At 51.1% G+C, this 17,429-nt stretch overlaps 2 protein-coding genes across 5 annotated transcripts in view; both read right to left on the reverse strand.

Moving 5' to 3' along the window:
- The window catches only part of myo18b (myosin XVIIIB), a 39,161-nt gene extending 32,149 nt beyond the window's left edge, over nt 1–7,012 (reverse strand). Inside the window, exons 1-5 of one of the 3 annotated variants that reach the window (XM_029252932.1) lie at nt 6,936–7,012; nt 3,690–3,811; nt 2,770–2,916; nt 2,327–2,680; nt 1,736–1,796 (exon numbers count right to left, since the gene is read on the reverse strand). In XM_029252932.1, coding sequence (XP_029108765.1) covers nt 1,736–1,796; nt 2,327–2,680; nt 2,770–2,916; nt 3,690–3,728 — 601 coding nt within the window. In that variant the 5' untranslated portion in view covers nt 3,729–3,811; nt 6,936–7,012. Of the gene's footprint in view, nt 1–1,735; nt 1,797–2,326; nt 2,681–2,769; nt 2,917–3,689; nt 3,812–4,076; nt 4,140–6,662; nt 6,815–6,935 lie in introns of those variants that run through there. The other 2 variants (XM_029252933.1, XM_029252934.1) reach the window with 2 other exon arrangements.
- Nucleotides 7,013–8,442: 1,430 nt separating this feature from the next.
- The window catches only part of grk3 (G protein-coupled receptor kinase 3), a 53,836-nt gene continuing 44,849 nt past the window's right edge, over nt 8,443–17,429 (reverse strand). The window contains exons 15-22 of one of the 2 annotated variants that reach the window (XR_003797754.1): nt 16,831–16,931; nt 15,680–15,746; nt 15,041–15,136; nt 14,252–14,414; nt 13,805–13,941; nt 11,785–11,898; nt 8,842–11,664; nt 8,472–8,489 (exon numbers count right to left, since the gene is read on the reverse strand). Coding sequence is in view for 1 of the 2 variants with exons in the window: in XM_018745056.2 (XP_018600572.1) it covers nt 11,503–11,664; nt 11,785–11,898; nt 13,805–13,941; nt 14,252–14,414; nt 15,041–15,136; nt 15,680–15,746; nt 16,831–16,931 (840 nt within the window). In the remaining variant the exon portion in view is untranslated. Of the gene's footprint in view, nt 11,665–11,784; nt 11,899–13,804; nt 13,942–14,251; nt 14,415–15,040; nt 15,137–15,679; nt 15,747–16,830; nt 16,932–17,429 lie in introns of both variants that reach the window. The other variant, XM_018745056.2, reaches the window with a different exon arrangement.

A 17,429-nucleotide genomic window follows, 5' to 3' on the forward strand; every position in this document is an offset into this window, starting at 1 on the left:
AGCGGTGATTTTTTGTAAGGCCTCAGAACTGAACTGACTTGTTAGACCTGAATGCAAGTGAGCTGTAGACAAGTCCAGGGCTGAATGAACCCGCTGAGCCTCCGAACCTCTCAAGATGTCGTGCTCACGCTCAACAGTGGTGGAGTCCTCAAAGCAGCTGACCGAAGAACTGAAAATAAAGATGACGGAATCTAACAAAGCCGGGGGAGGCTATTAAAAGATATCCCGACACCTCCTGCTTGAAGCCCCCCACCATCCAAAATGGCATTAAGAAATGGAAATTAAGGGGACCCGTTGAAGTCAAGACAAGATGTGGAAAACCAAGAAGAATCTCAGGTAGAGCTGATCAGGTATGGAAGGCAAACCAACGACGTGCTGTAAATGCCAAGGAGCTGCTGGAACGGGAGTCGTGGTGAAGCGGTCCGCTGTGCAGAGCCGCTTGAACAAATAAGAGTCTAATGGAAGAGCGATCAGAAGGAACCCGTACCTGCGATCTCATCCCAAAAGTCGCTGTCGACGAAGTACGCAACGCAACACCTAGAGAAGCCAGAGGTGTTTTGGAACCAAGGGCTGTGGTCTCACGAATCAGACACCGAACTCTGGCTACAGTCCGCAAAAGTACGTTTGGAGAAAAAAGAAGGGAACAACATGATGTGGATCTGCTATGTTTTGGGGTCGTGTGGCGGCCAGTGGCACCGGAAATACTGCACGAGTCGATCGAGGAACGGATTCTAGTTGGTATCAACAACTCCGGTAGCCAACGTCCCAGAGTCGGGGAACAAGCGGAAGCTGAAAAGAAGCTGGACATTAGAAGACGAGAACGATCCAAATCAAACCTCAATATCAACCACGAACTACATCGTGAAACCCAAGAGGGAGGTTCTGGATTGGCCTTCACAGTCCACAGACGTATGGGAACATTGTTGAGGATGCGTAAGGAGATGAAGACAACCGAAGGATTTTTCCGAATTCCGTGTTCTGCAAGGAAGGGGATCCTAAAGCAAGAACGCAAAGACCGTTTGATGGCTACCGGAAACATTTGGAGGCGATGACTTGTGCCAAAAGGGGTGTTACTGCAGTGCGTTAGAGAATAATGTAATAGAGGACGCACGAGCTGGACTTTTCACTTGCGGATTTGCCATTGTTGTCAAAGGACAGTCATCAAACAGATGGGATGCGACTCATTAACAAGAGGATTAGCAGCGGATTTGTTCGTACCGCGAGCCGCTCGTCGCGCGTAATCCCGGGCTTTTCGGATCACGGGCCGCACAAGTCGGAAGGCCACTCTGAGCACGACGTCGGGCCGGGTATTAAAGCCGGGGAAAGCGGCGTTAAACGGTATTATTGCGTGCGCGCACCCAAGACTGTGAGAAACGAGCTGCGGGAAGAGGCGAACGCATCGAAACCGCGAGCGCAGGGGCAGCGTTTTCCCTCTTCCGTCTGCAGTGACGGCGACGGACAGGAACCACCTCTGCTGCAAGTCCAGCGACGCTCGTGTTTCGTCATTTCGCTGCTTTCGGAGTAGAATGAAAAATTGAGGCAAAAAACATGAAGTATATATAATATTTCTGAAGAGCGATCGACTCGAAGACGAAATGAATCGAGTACAGCGGACAAAAGAGACGGAGGGACATGCCGCAGTCGGGTTACTTAATGACGGTTTATAATTGACCCAGATCGGTATGGTCCGTCACCCCCCCCCACCCCACGGTACATGCACCGTGCGTTTACTCACCGCGCGCGAAGCCCTCTTTGCGCGTGTACCACACCGTCCCGGCCTCGTACCAGATGTCAGGCTGCAGCGAAGCGATGAGAGGAAGAGATGGTCAAACACGAGAGAGGGCAGTCGGTGAAAGAGAGGGATGCGGACAGAGAGAGGGAGGGACGGAAACAGCTGCGACGTGACAACGGGTCCGGGGCCCTTAACCGCACTCCTTATGGTGTGCCATGGTGATGCGCCTACATGAGCCACAGCAGCAAACATTGTGTGTGTGTGTGTGTGTGTGTGTGTCACTGCAAAGATGTCACTTCAACCGCACTCCTATTTATACCAGACACCTCTGAGGACCTGATGGTTCTCGCTTTCCACAAGGACTTGGACTGACTCAGGGTCCCTGTTCCAAATCACTGAGTTCTCTCTCTCTCTCTCAGAGGAGGAACGGAAACGAGACGACGTCCCTTGTGTGTGTGTGTGTGTGTGTGTGTGTGTGTGTGTGTGTGTGTGTGTGTGTGTGTGAGAGAGAGTCCAGCTTGTGCACCTTGGTTCCAGTGACCCATGAGCTGCAGCGACCTGGGCCTCCGTCCTCACACCGTCCATAGTACTCACAGCCACGGCCTCCTGCTGCGGGACGTCAGCGTGCGGAAAACGTCCCTCGGCCTCTAGCGTCTCGCCTCTCTTCCTTTCTCCTTCGTCCGCCTGCCCGCGTACCTTCTCCCTCCTTCCGTCCTCCTCACCGGGCACTTGTGTCTCGCGGGCGGCGGAAGCGTCCGGCGGGGGTCTCTCTTCCCCTCTTTGGGCCCCGGCCCCAGGCGAGGAGGACGCCGTCCCGGAGAGGACCTTCTTGTCCCGCTCGCCGTTCACCAGCTGCTCAGCCCGCAGAGCCATTTCCGCCTCAAGAATCGGCGGCGTTTCGTCGGGTAGAAGGAACTGCTGGACGAGGCTGTCGCTCAGCTTGCTGGGCTGGGGGGCGGCGGCGGCACGGGTGAGCGCATGTCATTCGTAAGGAGCAGCGACGGTACTGGCACAGTTACCCACAATTCCACTCTCACCACTTTCTCCTCCTTGATTTCGGGCTCCTTCAGCCGCGTCTCCTTCTCCGTCTCTCTGACGAGCTGCTTGAGGAACCCCCCCGGCACGGCGGACAGGGGGGGCGGCGGCGGCGCAGGGACCGAGCTGGGCTTCTTCTCCTCTTGGATCTGTAGGAGCGGGAGGGCGGCGGCGCCTCCGTTAGAACACGGCGCACAAGGACGTGACCCCGAGAGCAAGGCGCACCGAGACGGAACCCAAATGGTCCACCGCTCGCCCGTCCTCCTCGAACCGCTGGACCAGAGCCACCGGGCCCGGTTCAGGATGGGCCATCGCCGAGCGGACCGTCCACGTGTTCAAGTCCCATTTTCAGTTCATTACGCACAGCTGTAGCCGTGGGGGACGTTACCCTACGATGGGTGGAGAACCTCCTGCTCGGTGAGGAGCGAGGCTACGTGTACCCTTTGACCCCCCGCAAGGTCCCGTCCCGGGCGAACAGCGGCGCAGGTCGGAGATGATGAGGTCATCGCCTGCCTGGAACGTCACACTGTTTCCCTAGAGAACCACGGTGCTGCTTGTACTGGTACCGGTATAGAACTAGCGGTACGGATATACACGCTATTAATACGCTGGTTCTGGTACCAGTTCAGTGCAGGAGCCCCTGCTCACGTCTAATTGTCTTTATTCACTGTCAAAGCTACTCACATGACATGGTGAATCATGGTACAAGCTAACCATGCGACCCCCCCCCCCGCTTTAGTGTTAGGTGTTATGGAGGTGTCATGTTCGGCGCTGATGGATACCATAACACAACGTGTCTACAGCATGGATACACACATGGAGCAAATGACATCAATGACTAGAGGGATGCTTAGAAGAGGCTCCGCACGCACGCACGCACGCACGCACGCACACACACACAGTGAGACAGGTCTGCACCTCCCTTCTGCTCCCAGAGCTTTAAGCGTGAGGACAGCGCCATGGTGGGCAGGGGGGATGGGGTCAAGGGTCACACAGGTTTAGCCAGATAGGGTTGGGGAGCGAGCAAGTGGTGCCGTGGTGAACCTGGACAGATAGAGATTTTGGGAAAAGAAAGAAGAAACACATGAGCCAAGAGGATGACAAGTGCACGCACGCACGCACGCACGCACGCACGCACGCACGCACGCACGCACACCCACGCACGCACGCACGCACGCACGGTAAGGACTCCATAGGTGTGAGCACCATTGTGGTCTGTGTACAGATGCAAGTCCTTGGAAACGGAGAGCATTACTGCGCATATCATCATTACTACTACTATTACTATGGTACATTTGATGAGACGAACATGTTCCTTTCGCAGACTCGTCCATCAGGATTGATCTTCTGCCCTGGATGCCAAGAGAGGAACGTTCATCACGTGCACATCAAGATCGAGTAACAAACCAAAGCCGTTGAGATACAGGATGTAGATGAATCAGGAGTTTCGGTTTCTCCTCTTACGCGCTTCGGAGCGTCACCGAACATAAAGCGAAACGGAGGAGAGCTGCTAATGTAGCAGTTACGGCTGCTGCCTTTGGAGCCAAAAGGTCGTAGGTTCAAATCCCACCTCTGGCTGCAGTACCCTTGAGCAAGGTACTTATCCCTTTGCTCCAGTAAAAATTACCCAACTGCATAAAAGGGTAAATAATTGTAAGGTGTTTTGGAAAAAAGTATCAGTTAAATATGAATTTAATGTCAAAATTTCAAGCAAAATAATGGTAACAAACGGCGATTAACTTGAAATGAAATACGATGCAGTAAGAATTACTTTTTTTTAAAACCCACATTACGCTGGATTACTGTGGTGTTTTCCTTCCGGTACCACATCTCTCTCTCTCTTCTGACTCATGCTCCAAAGCCAGAGATACTACACTGTGCTACGTGTTACCGCGGTGCAGTAAACTTTCTCTTGCTACCTCCCTGGGACGTCAAAAATAGGATGTATTTTAATATTTTAAATTACAGCACTTTTACATTTACTACTTTTGCAGAAGCTTTTCTCCAGAGCAGCAGACAATATAACTCTTTTAGCCAGTACCTTTTTTTTGGGTAAATATTCGTGATATTTATACACCACACTGAGCTCACAACAGACATTTACACAGCACAGCAGTGTACAACACACACACACACACACACACACACACACACACACACACAATTCAGATTGGATAATCCACCTGAAACACCTCTCGACTGTGTGAGGAGACAGGAGCACCCAGAAGTACCTTGTTCCAACACTTAGGTCAACATGCAAACTCCGCACACACTTCGCTGGACTCGAACCCGTGTCCAGAAGCACGGGTCAGGTGCTGTCAGACAGCAGTCCAGCACCAGTAACGTGGTACTATAGCAGTACTGTGTCACTGGAGTACAGGGGTATTTTACATCGATATGAACACTGCGTTCCGCACAGAGCCGTAGCCTTTGGACCTGAAGGTCCCAGGTTCAAGTCCCATCTACCGCTGTGGCACCCTTGAGGAAGGTACTTACCCTGAATTTCCCAGTAAAAATTACCCAGCTGTATAAGTGGCCAAATCACTGTAAGTTGACACATCAGCTGAATGTCACATTGAGACAATAACCTGTTAAATTTAATAAATAAAATCAGATCTCACCACACATATGAGCAATAAAATTGGGCAGCATAGCAAGTAGCGCTGCTGTGTGTCAGCGCCTGGGTGGTGCGAGAGGACGTGGGTTCGATCCCCGCTCGGCCTGTGTGGAGTGTGCATGTTCTCCCCGTCTGTGCGGGTTTCCTCTGGGTGCTCTGGTTTCCTCCCACAGTCCAAAGACATGCTGTTCAGGTTCCCCATAGTGTGTGTGTGTGTGTGTGTGTGTGTGTGTGTTTCACTGATCTATAGAGGAGTGACCCAGTGTAAGTAGTGTATCTTGCAGTGTAAGTTAGCCTGGTGTATAAGGTTTGTGGGCTGTTAGTTTGCCGGAAGTCACTTTGGAGAAAAATGTCTGATGAAAGAATAAATGTCAACGATGTAGATCAGTATAAACCTGACTGGGATGGACAGACACACGCGCGCGCGCACACACACACTCTAAGTAAATCGGAGTTGAGCTCTTTTTCTCTCAGCAGCAGGTGGTAGAAACCTTTGGACCACAAGACCATGTTCCTGACACTGTGGTACCTGTACCCTGGTACTCAAGCCCATGCCATTTGTTCCTCATACATCATGCAAAACCGCTTTGCTTGTGTGGCAAATTCACTACTGGAGTACCGTAGTGAAGTACCTCCCGTTTTACTGTAAATACTAGGACTTGGGTGGTACTCTTGGTGTGGTATTTACAGTTGCAACAGTGCGCACTGCCCCCCCGCCCCGGAATTAGGCCACATGGACGTCAAAGATCACTGCATCCACCCCCCACCCCGCAGCGTTCAGAACACGATCAGCTTCATTTTTACAATTCATTCACTTACAGCATTTTCAGAGTAAAAATTAGAGCTCTTAGGATGCGATCGGCACTCATTGGAAGAGTGAAAGTCCAGTAGATGGTTATGATTATGATCGTTTCACCATCTATCCTGAGCCAATTTATGTTTGTTCATTTGATCACACACAGTTCTGAAAAGCAACTTAGCCTTTTACCCATTTATACAGTTGGGTAATTTTACTAGAGCAACTCAGAGTAAGTACCTTGCTCAAGGATACTACAGCTAGAGGTGGGATTTGAACCTGCGACCTTTAGATCCAAAGGCAGCAGCTCAAAACACTACAGTAGCAGTCGTGGGTTCGATAGGGTCCATGTCCACATCTCCAGACGTCTCTTTGTGGATCATAATGGGTGAAGACAGGAGATGTTAAAGGAGAAGCTGCTGAAGACATCATGCTGAAGCTGGACCTGAGCCGCTGAACAGAAGCAGAACGCAAAAACAAACCCGGTTCCTCCATCACCATGTCCATTGGATTTGGAGCAGAACCAGGGCTGGAGGTGCAGGAACTGAACTCCGGGTCGAAGCCAGAACCCGTCCGGCTGTTCCCGTCACCTGCCGACCGCTGTATTTATCGGAGCAGAACCGCCACAGTCCTTCTGGTCAGCGACAGCCTTCAAAAATGGCTGCTAGCTAAAAATAAACGGCACCGCGGTCGCCGCTCAACTTCACGAGGGTGTTCGCTGGCGACGAAGGAAGGGAGGAAACGGGAGCACCTACCTGTGGCGTCTCACTGGTACCAGAATAAAAATCCCTACAGGGTAAAACTCCAATCCACTCTTCTGCCTCCACTTTCGTGTACCGAGGTAGTGAGGCCGAGAACGAGACACACATACACACACACTGAGCGTGTAGGGAAAGGGACGTGTGAGGACCAGAGTGACAGAGACAGCAATCCCCCCCCCAACACACACAGATAAGAAAGGCAGCTGAGTTAACACAAGACCCTACTATAAATACCCAGTGAGGCAGCGAAGGGGGTTTAGGGTGTAAATCCAGTTTGGGAAACAGAACCATTGACCAGGAAGCAACAGGGTTTAGACAGAAGCCCTTAAAACGTCAATTTTTTTTTTTTTCTAAAATCATTTACCATGTCTGGAATACCGTATCTATTCCAGGTACCTTAGGACTTGCAGTACAGAAGGGTAAACGGCAAGGAAGGTAAAAGAAGCATTACATCACTGTGAGATGAGGGCAGAAAGTGTGAAGGGAAGTAGAAACACCTGGAACAGCTGTGGGAACATACTGTTCAGTACCGTGACAAAAGGGCCGCAGCCCAGCCCAAGGAGATCCTGAGACTAACTGGCAGCTTTTTGGCTTCCTTCTGATTGACAGCGCCGGCTGGGGAAGAGGGAGGAGCTTAGAGGCTATATTGGGAAGGGAAGCAAGGCCTGGGTTGGGGGGGGCGGTTGGGGGTGGTGTGTGCGCGCACGCATGCACACAGAGGAAGCGAGGACGACTCGGTGAGATGCACAAAGACGAACAAGGCGAGAATTCACCATCAGTTACGTGGGCACCACGGTATGACACCGCGGTAATACAGTTGCCATTAGCACGGCACAGAGCGTCATGTGTGCAGAAGTACGGAGACGATCCCAGGCGAGTTCCAACGGAGAGCAGGGCGCCGGGCGGCAGGCTCCTCACCCGGAGAAGCACTTCACCACACGAGGAGGCGAGTAACACGAAAAAAGGGGCTTTTATTTCAGAACTGTTTGTTTTATATAAGCAGTCCAACACATATTTTCCTAGCTGTTCCAAAAACAAAATATTTAAAATAATAAAATTTCAATTAATAACAATCATTAATAGAATAATATCCATAATCATTTCACCGTAATAGTAATAACCCCACAGACAGTAGTATTTGCGTTGTGGCACATCACAAAAAGTTGCTCTGTAAACGGCTCCACGTGGAGCGCGGCGGCGGCGGCGTCGACGGAGGCGCCCTTGGGAAACGGCTCGAGGTCGAGGGAGGGCCTGCGAGCTCCCAAACGGACAATAAATATGACGGCGAGAAATCAAAACCTGTATGAAAGAACGCGGTCATGTCCAAGTGGCACGTACAATATCTACGGTTGGTCATGTGCAAGATGCGAGAGGTGCCGTTCGGCCCCTGGACAAAGGACGTCCAAGAACAGCCTGTGCGCAACCGAACGTCGGCGCCACCGTGAAACAACGCAAAAGAGGCGTCGCTCCTTTTCTAGTCTCAGACACACACACACACACACACACACACACACACACACACACACACACACACACACACACACACACCTTTATTTGGGTCACTATCTTAGTATTTCACTCATCTCCTCCTGTAACATCACTGTTTTTGCACATCTTGTATTTGTCAGACAAACACTAATGGAACAAAGGGCCGTTGATGACTGTCCACAAAGTGAATGACCAGTTACCACCGGGGGGTGGGGGGGCGGGAGTAGCGCCATCTTTGACAGGGAGGAGCTGAGCTGGAGATTTCCCCGCTTGTCTTGACATCCACCCCCCCAGAAAATAAAGCAATAAAAGCCCAGGGGGAGCAGGTGGAGTGCTCTTGGACCGCACAGCCCTCCCGCCAAATTCTCTATGTACCTATTTGAATGCTGGTGCTCAAACATGGCGCGCGCACACACACACACACACACACACACACACACACACACAGAGTCCATGTGTAAGAGGACTGAACCCCTTCAGTCACAATCACACACGAGCGGCGAGTCGCCCCCTACAGTTTGGCACATGGAAAGGCAGGCAGGCAGGCTGGTTCTTGGGCTCGGCCTCTACCACAGAACTGTCCAGAAAGTCATGCAGTTAAGGCTCAGGGAGCAACAGGGATCACCTCAAAGATAGTAGCCACCCACCCACTCAAAGGCTACACAGAGTTTGACCCCCCCCTCCCCGAAAACACTTTGTATTTAAAGCCGAAAGTCTGAAATGTGTGAACTTGAGACTGCAAATAGAACAATTAAAAAAAATAAAGTAAAAGCTGAAGATCTCCTGTGTAGAGCCCACCTGTGTGCTACCTTTCGCTTTACAAAAGCATACAAGTAACCCAGGTAAATAAAAAATAAAAGCAAAAAGGAGCAAAATCCCTAGAATAAACAACAGAAATTTGCATTGTGTCACATTCTAAACAAAAGACAACAAAGAAGTCAGAAGAAGTCCTGTAACAGAAGGGTTACAATTGTCTCCGCAGTAACAGTGGTCCACAGCCGTTCTGATGGCCTGCGCCTGTGATGGCCTCCCCTAGACAATCAGTGAGGAAGCACACACGCGCACACACGCACACACACACGCTTGTGCTCGGCAATGTACCTACCCATATCTGCAGGGGAGTGTGTACTATCTTTTTGGATGAAGGTGCGTGTCAGGCTGTTTCTCCTCTGTGTTCACGTCATGGCTTATCCCGGTGTGTATGTGTGTGTGCGCACAACTGTCCAATCGGTGCCAAGTGTGTGTGAGTGTGTGTATTAGCCTTACACACAGAAACACACTGCTCCCCGACACAAGGAGGAATATCTTTGCCCCCCATTTCCCTCAGGTGATGTCAGCTTGAGTGACACATGAAAGGCCAGAGCGCAATGCGCGCGCACACACACAAGCAAGCAAATATTTCATTGGTGAGACAAATGAGTGAAAGCGGTCAAGACCCCCCCTCCCCCACAGGGTACAGAAACACATACAGGCAGACACACAACGGCCCATATATACAAACATTGTCTAGAGTAGATATACGGCAGATGCACGAGGGAGAAACGTTTCTCTATGTACAGCGAGAGCAAACTTTCCCAAGATCCCCCTCTCCACCACCCCACCCTGACGCCCCGCCCCTTCCTCTGGCCCTGCCGGGGGGGTTATACCTCCTTCGTGAAAACAGCTTAAAGGGTCGGAAGAGCTCCACCAGCGTCAGGTGTCTTGGTGTCCCAACAAAACCACTTGCGGTGTTCATTCCAGCGTGTTCACGTCGAGGGAGGGGCAGAGAGGGGGGGGCAGGTCCTGCATTTAAACACACTCTCAAGTGTCTCCAGTAAAATGTTTATATTGGCACTTGATGCACTTCATTCAGGTCTCAGCGCAATGTCCTCCGTGTCCCATTCACAGTCCAACAGACGTGTCCTTTCCGTACATTCTTGTCCCGAGGGAACACAACAGGTTCCCATGACAACACACCCTTCACACACATTCACACCGTACCCCTTTGTGCTTCACGTGCTCCCAATGAGCGAGAGAGAGAGAGAGAGAGACAGGCAGACACCGAAATCAAATGAGGTGCCGTCCCTCGAGTCTCGTGTGCCCCCGGCTCCGGTCCTTGTGGAAGCCCGCCGTTCTCTCTGCAGGGGGTCGCCGCTCCAGCCAAGAACAAGCATAAGGAAAGTGGAAATCTGTCCATAGACAGGCCATGAGCCCAAATGTAGTCCACAGTCACCACAGGGTAAGATGTAGGACGTGGGGGGGGTCTCACTCAGGGAGTGGCATTATCAAATGATTGACTGTGTTCTTTGGTGAGCTCATTCTCCCCTACTGGTGCTCTGGTTTCCGTTTCCTTTGAGTGGCGCTGTTCCTCGAGTCGCTGCTTCCAATGGGGTCCTTCCTGCTTCCAATGTAACATGTGGAGCGTGGAACTACTGGAGTGTGTCTTTAAAAGAAAGGAATCTACGCACACGCCTAGAGACTCATGCCCCCCCCCCCCAGCTGATGGGGAGACGAACTGCGGCACAGCAGACCCCCAGTAGAGGGCACTACGTGCACAGTACCTGCAGCACAGCAACAGAAGCCCATCTGCACAGGAAGGGGGAGGGGGGTTTGACAGGACAGTGCTGGCGACAAGGTGGGGGGGTGGGGGGGTTTGTCCACAGTGCTGCCCCTTTGTCCTCCAACCTCTGAATTGACTGGGGGGGAAGTGCACAACTACTCCAGTGAACACAATCAGTGTTGTCCTTAAGAGCTTCACCACCACACACCTCCACGTGTCACCAATGAGGACCTGTGTGTGTGCCCGTGAGAGAAAGGGAAAAAGAGAGAGTGCATGAGAAAGCGAGGAGGTGTGTGTTCACATGTGACTGCTGTGAGGTACCAGGACATTCTGAGGCAGTACACTCCTGGTGTGTGTGTGTGTGTGTGTGTGTGTGTGTGTGTGCGCGCGCGCGCAAGCGCAGGCATCTAGGATCTCTGGCAGCAGACTGGAGGTTGTCAATGGGATGCTGCAGCTGCAGGGGGGCTCATGGGGGTGGGGGGGTCTAAAGCAAGGGTTTGAGAGGTGGGGCAGCAGGAGCTCGGTGGGGGGTGCTCAGAGGCCATTGCTGTTGCGGTGTGTGAGCGGAGGCTTGGACAGCTCCACCACTCCAGTGCGGCTCTTGCCGATCACTTTGGGGGCTCGACGCAGCAGCTTCTGGGCTTCGGTGAACGCCTCCGTGAGCTCCTTCTTCCACTGGACGAACTCCGGGTCACTCTGTGGGACATAAAATACGGCGACTTCTCAGCAGGGTGTCCGCACGCGCGCACACACACACACACACACACACACACACACACACACACAGACAGGTGAGATGCCCTGAAGACACAATACCTCACACTGCAGCACAAACTGCTTCCCTCCCTTCACCCGGAGCAGGATGCACTTCTTGTCCTTGATCTGTGTCTCCTCAACGCTCACGATCTGCTCCATGGTCAGCAGATTTTGCTGTTGGAGGGAACCAGAGCAGCACGTCAGTTCAGGCAATGAAATAGTCTAAGTGGATAGACCCTTCCCTCGCACAGCACCGGTCGTTTATACCGCATATTTAGCCCATTAGGGAAATTCCCACAGCGAGGGGATAAAGTGAGTATTTGGGGGGGTCGTCTCATTGTCTCACTCACTACCTCGCGCGCACCTGTACACACACACACGAGAAACACAACGCTGTTCACCTGCGTTGCTTGTGCCGCTGAGAACAACACAACTTGCACCATCTGCTACACTGACATAAAGTGTGTGTACTGTGTTTATACTTCATTCCCACAAAGTGTGTGAATAGCAGAGGCAGATAAATCGGTACCTGCTACACCCCCTTTGTGCTCCTTGCCACATTTAAAGGCACTTGATTTCCAGCTCGCCCTGCATGTTCTCATGGTCCCTTCCCTTTACTCTCCTTCAGCCGTATACCCGTCTTCTCAACAGGCTGCAGGTTCACTACGGTTTGCATGCTTATGAGGAGACCGGAGAACCATGGTCCCCATCGCACTGCTGAAGAGACGTAGCACGGTATTGTAGTGACTGCAGAAGCTACACGTATGATGGAGTTCACGTGACTGTTCATGTTCATATTTACATGAGTATTACTTTAGTCGTGCGCTACTGTTCACTGGTCAAAGCTGCGATTGATCGACACAGTCAATGTGGTGGAAGTAGGGAGCATTTTTATTACGGCTGAAGGATATTAGTCACGTGCAGAGAATAAAGTACCTACTTCCAACATTATACAGTTATGTTGGGGGGGGGTAATTTTTCTTTGAAACTTATACCCCTGTGGTAAAGCAACACTCTCAAAAACACCACTGATGGCACCAGAGTCCAACTTACTTCCTGCATAGTAATTCTAGTCCAGCCAGGTACAGGTCAAACGTGTTGTGGCTCTGAAGGACACAGACACACACATAACGTCTCTGCCATTAATGGAAATGGAGAGTAAAGACCAAAGTGCAGTGTGTAAAAACACACCTTGCTAATGAGTATGTATGAAACAACCGAAGCTCTGCTATTAGGTCTGGTGAGTAAAGCAGAGTGTGAAACACGGCCAGTGAGGGAGAGGGAGTGTGTTAACGCAAACATGCGCACAACAGACGGCACACAGTACAACACTGCCTGTGACAGAGGTCAGAGGTGACACTCAGACAATCAGCTCTTCCTGCTGTGCCTAGTCCACACATTTCACGATGGGGGAACAGCACTGAGCCTGCGGTCACGGCCCTACGGGGGGTCTGGAGCGCTGCCCTCAAACATGTTCTCTGCCACACTGGTGTACATACCTTGTTTTCACACTGATAACCAAGAAAGCGACTGTCTTCCTTACCTACACTCATTAGTGTGCGTGTGTGCGCTCTACCTAAACTTCTATTTCTAATAACTAGTGAATTACACATACACACTAGTAAGGACTATCACTTCACAACAGGCTACAGACAACGTGGTAAAACGGCACGAGCGCGGCAGGTGCAGCAACGACAGAGGCTACGTTGAGGGGACCCCCAGTCGAGGACAGGCCACAAATAAGCCAAAGCACCTGTTGATTTGGTCACGAGAGCCGACGGCACTGCGATCTGGACTGGGGGTCACCGGGAGCTACCATGTGACGTCCTCTCCTACTGTGCTACAAGGCAGCCCACTCACCCAGGCGGCCACCTCACCCCCACCCAGTTCCACCCCATCCCAGTCCTCCCACGCAGAGGAGCCATGAGCCTTAAGCGTGAACTCACCACCTTAGGCTTTTGAAAATGTTTAATCCAGTGCTCCTACAGAGTGAGAACACAGAGCGGACAGTTCAGTGCCCGGAGAGGAGCGGACAGCGAACTCCAGGAAGGGCCAGGACGCGGCGGTACATCCTACTCACCCGCGACTCGCCTTCCCCTCGCCACTCGACGCGATTTGGGAACAGATAGAAGTATCTGCGCTGCCACTGTGTCAGGAAGGGGTTCCCCAGCTTCAGCATGTAGCCATGCATGATGCAGTCCTTCCCCAACGCATAATCTGCACGGCACATGAGCACAGAGTAAACATGGTGAGACATGGTAAACGGGCAGGGCTCTGCCTGTGTCAGTTATACGCAAAAACACATACGTACACAGTTTAAATACATGTACACTGTCTCTGCAGTGTGTTCACCACACACGGGGGACTCACACTCCTGAGAACCTAAGACACTCATCCCCTGTTGGACCCTTATAACAGAGTTAACGGCAATTCAATATCATTGTGTTCCACTTGCCTTTTTTAATACAGAGCTTATATGATTCTGACAAACGTGTGCGTGTATGTGTCCTGGAGAGTGCCGTCTTACCCTCCTCGTGGCCCAGCTGCTTGTTCTTGGCCCTTTTGCGGGCTTCGTTCTTGTCCGTGTCACTGTTGACAGCCTCATACACAGTCTCAGCCACCTCCTGCTGCCAACGCTCTGAGATCACCAAGGGGAAGTTCTTGTAGAGCTCCTGGTCGCTGTCCAGGAGCTGAGACACACACACACACACACACACACACACACACACACACACACAGTGTCAGGACAGGCAAGAAGAGGCTGCTATTGCACACAAGATATTTCAGAACCTAGCCACTGGACCATCTCTGAAATGTACACATCATGGCAAATTAAGAGGAAAAATTACATCCATCTCTCAAAAAAGAACAAATGACAACTATTCCTGAGTGACAAAGAGCTCCACAAAGATATTTAGCACAGTGAACAGGTTGCGCTGCTAAACAGATGGGGCCATGGGAGCAAGACACACCAGGATCATTGCAGCTGTTCAAGTAAGTTGAGCAGAGCTGAAGGATGCAGGAGGCAAGGAACGGAGAGGAGAAGAAGAGAAGGAGGAGAAGAAGGAGAGGAGCACAAAGCACGCAGTTATACAGGATTAAGAGAGCAGCGGCAGAGAGCCAGCGAGGGTGGACATGAGAGGGGGGCGCACTTCAAAGACAGTGGCTGAAAGGACAGGGTGACACTGTTACGGCAGGGGACAGAATGAGTAGGGAGGCATCTGTGGGACAGAACAAGGGGTCAGGTGGTGGGAAAGCCATTGGGGGCTGGGGGGGTTCACCGGGACAAAACCCAGCTGACAAGAGGGGCACTGACCTTAATGCCCTTGGTGTCCTCCTCGTCGAAGGAGCCGATGTCGAAGGCATCTGCTGCGTTGACCTCCCCTCTAGGAGGGATCAAGGGCGGCGAATACTGCGACATAACAAAGACGTCAACAAGCCGCCACTTGAACCCGTCTTGCCGTTACGCAAGGGGGGGGCGCATGCCCTGGCAAGAAGGGGGGAGGAACAGGAACAACAAAAGGTTCTCGCAGCACAACATTTCGCACTCGTTGCAAGAGGTCAGTGACAAGGTGACAGTAGACATCCTCGCGGAGCAGGACAACAGACCGAGTGAACCCTGACCACCAACCCCCCTCAAGGTCACCGAACACTGAACTGAAGTGTCACTGCAAAACACACAGAGGAAGAAGCCTGAACTTTGGCAGACAGCAAGTGTGACATTGCTTGCATGAGTCTGGATACTTCAGGTGTGCCAACATTAACAGGCCAAACAAATAAACCTGTGCAGCACAAAGTGGGGGATTGGGGGGTGCTGTTATGTTTATAATATCATCTCACAGGACTCTGAGCAGAGACAGTCAATGACACACAAAGACTAGTTCTCAGCCCTACACTCACCAATGGGGTAAAGAGCAGAGCGAAGGGCAAAGCTCTGGTTCAGCGACTCACTCACCTTCTGGAGATAAACCTGCTGCCAGTCTATGCCCTTGAAGAAGACGTGCTCCTTTACCTCTTGCGCCCTGCAAAGGGAGATAGTCTCTCTTTAATGTCCTTTACTTTTACTGCGTTTACATTCACCACAATGACCCCAGAGCAGGAAAGACTCAGACTCACGACCACCTCTAAGTCGTCGAGACCCTTTTAACTGTCGCTCTTGCCAACTCTACCACAGCCCATAGTGTGGAACACACATACACACGCACACACACACACAGGCTGAAGCCGCTTGTCTGGAGCGGGGCTGCGGCGAGCCGGAACCTAACCCGGCAACACAGTACATAAGGCTGGAGGGGACACACCCAGGAAGGGATGCCAGTCCGTCACAAGGCACCCCAAGTGGGACTTGAACAGACCCACCAGAGAACAGGACCCGGCCAAACCCAGCGCGCCACCGCGCCCCACTAGAGTGAAACGATTCGCTGTTATTTTTAAACTTAACACAATACATTTAGATGCAAACGTGTTGTCAGCATTCAAGTGGAGAAATGAGCATTTTGGTGCTAAGAGAGATGCTTCCTAATGTCAGGAAAGGCCACTGTTCTAAGAAATAAGCAGGACAGAAGCATCGTGTTCAAACCTGCATGGCTTGGAGTAAGGGCAAGAGTAAAAATATTTGCAGTTTTTCTCACAAACAAGCAGATGAAGTCTTGCTGCATTCAGAGAGGAGGTGCCACAGAGAAGCGAGACAAAGCCTAATGGGAATGTGGGTGTGTGCCTTTGCTCGTGGAGGACGCAGTGTTTGAGTTTATTACTGTAGCCTAAAACTACTACAATATTTAAAAATAACACCTAGAGCTGCACATGGCCACCAGTAATGAAAAAGGGACGTTTCATATTTGGAAAAAGGTGTCCCACACGTTGCAAAGCTAACAGCGACATTTAGAGGTAAAAATGCAGTTTGGTAGGTTTCAATCGTGCTGTGTGCGTTCAGCTTCAAATGTTCTCTGTTATATATTATGTAAACAAAGCTTAACATGGCAGAATTTACTAGAAGAAAGTCAAACGCCACACTCCTGTGTGAGCGCACGCCTGCTATAAAGCTGTTGCGGTTCAGGTGGGAAACAAATCTACCGCTCTCGATAACACAACAGAAGGTGCACTTACCCTTGTCCGAGGCAACCGAGCCGTTTCGCCACATCTCTCTGTAAGAGCCCTTCCAACAAAGTCTTGAGTTCGGCCGAGAAAGAGTCCGGCAACTCCACATTCTAAAAGAGACACGTACAAAGTCCACATTGCGATCCAGTTAGAGGCTCAGCTCTGGCCTCATGGTACCACTTTGTTTCACTTTGCAATAACTGCAAAAGGTACAACGAATAAAAACGAGTGGCACAGTGGGGAGCACCAGCGGCTCAAACCCCCTGGGTTCTAGATTGGAGCAAACTTAGTGGAGTTTGCACAACCGAGATGATTCACATCAACGTAACTGAAAGTGTAGAAGTGTTACATTTTAAACCATTTCCGTTTTGCAATACAACCTCCTTCATTTCAGTAAAACAGTACTTTTCACAATTGTCTTCTGGATCAATTTTGTTCAGTTTATTATTTAGGGTAAATGATCTTCTTTAAGCAGTTCCACCACGGTGGCTCTGTTATGGAGAAAAGATGAAAGTGTCTGGAAATCACTGGGAAGTTTTTTTTTTTTTTTTTTAAAAAGTTCTTGCCATATCTGAACTTTAATGCTGCTGAAATATTCTCTAGTGACA

Source organism: Scleropages formosus, chromosome 6, assembly GCF_900964775.1.
Source record: "Scleropages formosus chromosome 6, fSclFor1.1, whole genome shotgun sequence".
Classification (NCBI taxonomy): Eukaryota; Metazoa; Chordata; class Actinopteri; order Osteoglossiformes; family Osteoglossidae; genus Scleropages; species Scleropages formosus.